Genomic DNA, 6,134 nt, shown 5'->3' with positions numbered 1-6,134 from the left:
AATTAGTATCATGTGTCCAGCAATGTAAGCACCCTCTCTGGGCTGCTCTCTGCCAAGGAGGCCATGCCCTCCATCATGCTTACCTTCTGCTGCAGTGAAAACAGGAGATTGCAAGTCAGACCTGCCAGATCTTTAAGGAGGTAGGTTCAGAAAACATGCAAGCATAGGATAGCTCTTAGGTGTGCCTTTTAGATCTGCCTTTCTCTATGTGTTTGTGGAAATAATAGCACCTCACCTTCCATGAAGAATGTGAGGAGATTAATCTTTACAACTGAAGGGCTGGCAGTCAGGAAATGAGAGAGATGAGGATGAGGAAGTATGGAACGTCCATCCTTATTAACCAGGAGGTGCATCCGTCAGAACAAGGTCTTTGGGGGAAATAGCATGTTAGTGAAGTGACGTCTGGAAATGACTGATGAAGCGGCTCTGAGGAGCAGGCCAGATAAAACTTCAGCTCCGATTTTAGCGGAGTGTGGCTCTGCCACAGAGCAGATGATCAGGCATCGTGAGGAGGGAGAACAACCTGACCAAGCACTGCTGGGTGGTGGGTTCACTCCCACATGGCTTACAAAGCCCTTGCAAACCTCATACATATTAACCAACAAATACTTCCTCCTTTTACACCTCTTTCCTCATGGTTTCTTTCACTTCTTGGTTTCTCTGAATTCCTTCTATGGAGGAATTGCTCACAGCTTGGTTTTGCCAAACATGATCTAGTCACAGATCCAAGAGGAGCCTTACGGAGAAGTGTGGTGTAGAAAATTCTGAATTATTCTGAACTCTTGTGTCACTAATTGCAATCATCAAGATCATCCTCCAAGCTCTGGCATTATGCAATCTGGAAAGTAATGCATTTTATAACGATTACATTAATAAATATTCTTAACTAGACTTTTTTTTGAAAGTGTCTGGATCTGTATTCTGTGCTTGTATTTTTCTGAATAAGTATCATCACTCAGTCATGTCAGTTGGGTCATTTAGGCCCAAATGATGACTGTCCCTCACTAATGGAGTGGCCCCAAAAATAAATTAATAAGTTAAGACCAGACGACTAACAACAGAACTGTAGGCAATTTCATAGGCTTTGTTTTGCTTTTCTCACCATGGAAATCACACAACATCTAAGTCTAACTCAGAGAAGGAAGTTTCCACAAAGATTCTCCTTCAACTGCCCGAAACAACGCCAACCTTCCACACCTAGAGTAGGATGAGGGTGACAGAGGGGTGAGGAAGTAGACAGGGAATCTTTGTCCAGTGGGAAAGTTTATGGCTGCCACCACTGTTCTTGGTTTCCAGAGGCCTCTGCTTGGCACTATCTGACATTTGGGAGTCTCTGCCTCTATCCATAAGCCAGAAGATTAGAGGCCTTTCTAAGACACTTTGTGACACTTCAGGCAAAGCCCTCAAAAATCCTTAAATAATACACTAGATACATTGCTCAGTTTTTCTACCTATTAGTAGAGATGTAACCTAGACCCACGTTTTACAGAAGTATTTTAATTCAACAGGTAGAAGATGGAACTGATATGAAACCTATTATGTAGGTGTCTGGGAGTTCAAATTTTTATTAACAAACCATGATGAATACTGAAGAATGGATGGTATGTTTGATGCTTTTTGTCTTAGTTGTCAGATGACCTTAAGACACCAACACTTACAATTCAACACCGATCCAGATTAACAGTGAAATGCATAAAGATTTCAGTGTGTCATTACCTTTCTTCCTTTCTGATGCCTAACATTTGTGTCTCTAATTCCAAAGATCTAAGTAATTGAAATTCTGTGTCCAATATCAAGGGTCTATATCTCTTAATCTATAGATACAAATACATGATTTTTATACCTACTTACATTCGTGAGTACTGCCATTAACCTTTTCCATGCTGCTTATCACATAACATCCTGTCTTTTACTGTGAGAAAATTCTGAAAGAGAAACACGAGAATACAAAGATTCACAGTCTGATCATACCAACCACTCTCCAAAGGTCATAGACTTCAGCAGTATAGTTATTTATTTAATGGAATAATAGAATCTGAGGGAGTTAGGGATCTCCAAAAAGGAAATAATCCTGAGGATGGTAGATTAAGGCCATCTTTGTCATTGTCACTTTTCTTCCCCATCCCTTAGGAAGCCATGAATTGTCAGGAGTCAGCACAGTGACTGAATTCCTACTCCTGAGATTTCCATGCTCCAGGGAGGTTCAGGTCCTCCTCTTTATGCTATTCTTTCTGTCCTTTCTGATGGGGAACGGGGCCATTGTCTGTGCAGTGAAGCTGGATTGCAGGCTTCACACCCCCATGTACATTCTGCTGGCCAACTTCTCACTCCTGGAGATCTGTTACATCAACACGACTATTCCCAATATGTTAAAGAACTTCCTGTCTGAGACCAAAACCACCTCTTTCACAGCTTGCTTCTTCCAGTTCTACTTCTTATTCTCCATGGGCACCACGGAGACCCTCTTACTGCCCCTCATGGCTTTTGATAGGTACTTGGCCATCTGCCAGCCTCTCCATTATCCTATCATCATGAACAGCCATCTCTGCATGAAGCTGGTGGCCCTGTGCTGGGTCACAGCTTTCCTCTGCTATCCAATCCCTATCTACTTTATCACATATATTTAAAAAGATGATACAGTTTATATGACTGAGATAAAATAAAGGGTCTGACGGCCATACCAAAGACACAACAATCAGAGATCTTACTAAGTTACACACTTTTCTAAAAATTCAAGGATACAGGTAACTGTAAGACACAAGTGAAACTATGTCTGAGGTGCCAACATACCTCCCCGGTTCTCTCTTGTTGCACGAGGATGTTACCTGGCCCAGATATAATAGATGAAGTCTCCAATGATACAAGAACTCTTATCACTTACAAAAAGAGAGCTATTTTGGTCATGACATATCTCCTTTTTATATTCCAATATGTACAAAGAAAATATTAATATTTTGTTGTGCGTTCTATTTCATAAAACATAAACTCCAGGCTCATTTACCATGAGAAAACTAGAATGATAACGTATATCCTACTAACATTCCATTTTCTATCTTCTAATAAAGACCACTAGGAGGAAATCCAGTTACCGTGTATTCATGAATATTTGACCAGGTCATTTCTTCCTTTTACTCCCATTCATTCTCTCCCCCTCCTCATGCCTCTCTCTCCCTACCCCAACGCTTTTTCTTGACCATGAAACAGAAGGCTTATAGACCAGTTACTAATCCTTTCCCTCCAATGATCAGAGTTTTTAAAAAGACAATAACATTACAAGAAAGAAAAATAATAAACCAATTTGTATATCCTTTTAACACAGATACAAAAATCTAAAAAGTAATAACAAAATAGAAACACTGATATATGTAAGAGAAAACACCAGGGTAAGTTGGTTGTATCTCAGAATGCAAGGTTGTTTTAACTGTTGGAAATCAATCAAAGGAATTCACTATATCAAGTATATGAAGGGAAGAAAAATCATACTAACGTTTTTATAGACATAGAAAAGGTGTTCTATTAAATCCAATACCTATTCACAACAAATCTCTTAACAAGTTTTAGCACACTAGGTATAAAATGTATGCTAGGTTGAACAGTGTCGCCACAAAATTCATGTCCATCCAGAACAAAAGAATGTGATAAAATCTGGAAACAGTGTTTTTGTATATGTTTTTTTTTTAAGATTCTATTTATTTATTTGACAGAGATAGAGACAGCCAGCGAGAGAGGGAACACAAGCAGGGGGAGTGGGAAAGGAAGAAGCAGGCTCATAGCAGAGGAGCCTGATGTGGGGCTCGATCCCATAACGCCGGGATCACGCCCTGAGCCAAAGGCAGACGCTCAACTGCTGTGCCACCCAGGAGCCCCTGTTTTTGTATATGTTAGTAAGGTAAGGATCAAGATAACATCACAGTGAACTAGGATGGACATTAAATCCAATAGGTATCCTTATAAGAGGCAAAAAAAGGACACAAAGAGACACAAGGAGGGAAGCTATGTGAAGACAGAGGCAGAGATTGGAATTATGTTGTCACAAGCCAAGGAATGCCAGGAGTCGCCAACAGATGGAAAAAGCAAAGAAAAAAATCTCACCTGGAGTCTTCAGAGGGAATATGGATGAATCAACATCTTGATTTTGGATTTCTAGTTTCTAAAAATGTCAAAAAATAAATACCTGGATTTTTAAGCCACAAAATTTGTGGTAATTGTTACAGCAGCCCTAGAAAAATAAGAATAGAAGGGAACTTATTCTGATAAATAGTATTTACACAAAAACTACAGGACACATTGCTGGTAATATATTAAGAGCTTTCCCCTGAGATCAGAAATACACCCACATTCCTCTTACAACTACTTCTATTTTGTATTTCACAAAGCATCTCACAAGTAAAATAAAACAAAAATACTAAACAAAATGTATAAAAATTGAGAGTTATAAATAAAACGCTTCTTCATATTATTTTCTCTCAGGCCCCTGTAGCATCCCCTATCTCTTCATAAATACTATTTAGTACACTATTAACTGTGGCTTTCAATAAATGATAAAATAAATGAGATAGTCTCAGAGAGCACAACAAATATAAAAATACTTCCCAAAATGTTTTAAAAGCAAAAATATGCAAGCAATGAAAGCTTAGCTGTCATCAAAGTGACAGCAAACTCACAGGATTTTCAAAAACCCAGACTATAAGTCTTAAAATCAACTGTAACCTAAGAGATATCAGGAAGAAAATATACATAGCATTCCCATCTTTTTGAGTTGAAAGTATTTGTCAACCAACCTTAGCCCTACTGACACTCTGGGGAATCTAAGTCTTTTTGTGGGTCCTATTTGTTGTGGATTTTTGGCACTATGTCGGACCTACATCCAATAGATGCCCGGAGCAGCAAAGCTCACTGTCCACATCACGATCATCAAGAATATCTCTACATATCACCAAACACCTCCTAAGCAACACAATCATCCTGGGTTGAGGGTCACTATTTTAAAGGTAATTATTCATTTTCACTCAATTCCTTCTTATGGAACTCACATTACATGCCAATGTCAAGCATTTAGTCTGTACTAAAAACTGGCAACATATCAGAAATGTATTATTATAATAAACATATTATAAAAGGCATCCAAATTGTCAAGGGAGAAGTCAAACTTTCACTACTACAGATGACATGGTATTCTATAGAGAAAACCCATAAGATTCCACCAAAAAAATTGCTACAACTGATACACTATACAAAGTCAACATACAGGAATGTGTTGCATTTCTATACACTGATAATGAAGCAGCAGAAAGAGAAATCAAGAAATCAATCTCATTTATTGCACAAAAAGTTATAAGATACCTAGGAATAAACCTCACCAAAGAGGTAAAAGATCTGTTCTCTGAAAACTTATAAAACACTGATGAAAGAAATTGAAGATGACACAAAGAAATGGAAAAGTATTTCATACTGATGGATTAGAACAAATATTGTTAAAATGTCTACACTACCCAAAGCAATCTACACATTTAAGCAGCCAAAACAATCTTGAAAAACAAAAGCAAAACCAGAGGCATCACAATTCCAGACTCAAGTTATATTACAAAGCTGTTGTCAAGACTGTATGGTACTGGCACAAAAACAGACACACAGTTCAATGGGACCAAATGGAAAACAGAAATGAATGGTCAACTTATCTTCAACAAAGTGGGAAAATATCCAATGGAAAAAAGGCAGTCTCTTCAACAAATGGGAAAACTGAACAGCACCATGGAAAAGAATGAAACTTGACCACTTTCTTACACCACACACAAAAATAAATTCCAAATGGATGAACGACCTAAATGTGAGACAGAAAACCATCAAAATCCCAAAGGAGTACACAGGCAGCAACCTCTTTGACCTAGGCTGCAGCAACTTCTTGCTAGATACATCTCCAAAGGCAAGGGAAATGAGCAAAAATGAACTATTGGGACTTCATCAAGATAAAAAGCTTCTGCACAGTGAAGGACACAATCAATGAAACCAAAAGGCAACATTAGGAATGGGAGAAGGTATTTGCAAATGACATATCTGATAAAGGGTTAGTATCTAAAATCTATAAAGAACTTATCAAACTCAACACCTAAAAAATGAATAACCCAGGTAAGTAA

The 6,134-nt window shown here is 38.3% G+C and overlaps 1 protein-coding gene across 1 annotated transcript; it reads left to right on the top strand.

Annotated features, from left to right (window-relative positions):
- Positions 1-408: 408 nt before the first annotated feature.
- On the top strand, positions 409-2,627 carry LOC148109503 (olfactory receptor 11H6-like). Its single transcript, XM_087864437.1, has 2 exons — positions 409-544; positions 2,131-2,627. The coding sequence occupies exons 1-2, from the start codon at positions 409-411 to the stop codon at positions 2,625-2,627; spliced, it is 633 nt and encodes a 210-aa protein (XP_087720563.1).
- The last annotated feature ends 3,507 nt before the right edge of the window (positions 2,628-6,134 follow it).

The sequence above is a fragment of the Ursus americanus genome, chromosome 9 (genome assembly GCF_024610735.1).
Source record: "Ursus americanus isolate L20-20 chromosome 9, mUrsAme1.1.p, whole genome shotgun sequence".
In the NCBI taxonomy this organism is placed as follows: domain Eukaryota; kingdom Metazoa; phylum Chordata; class Mammalia; order Carnivora; family Ursidae; genus Ursus; species Ursus americanus.
This window is presented reverse-complemented; position numbering and strand designations above follow the sequence as displayed.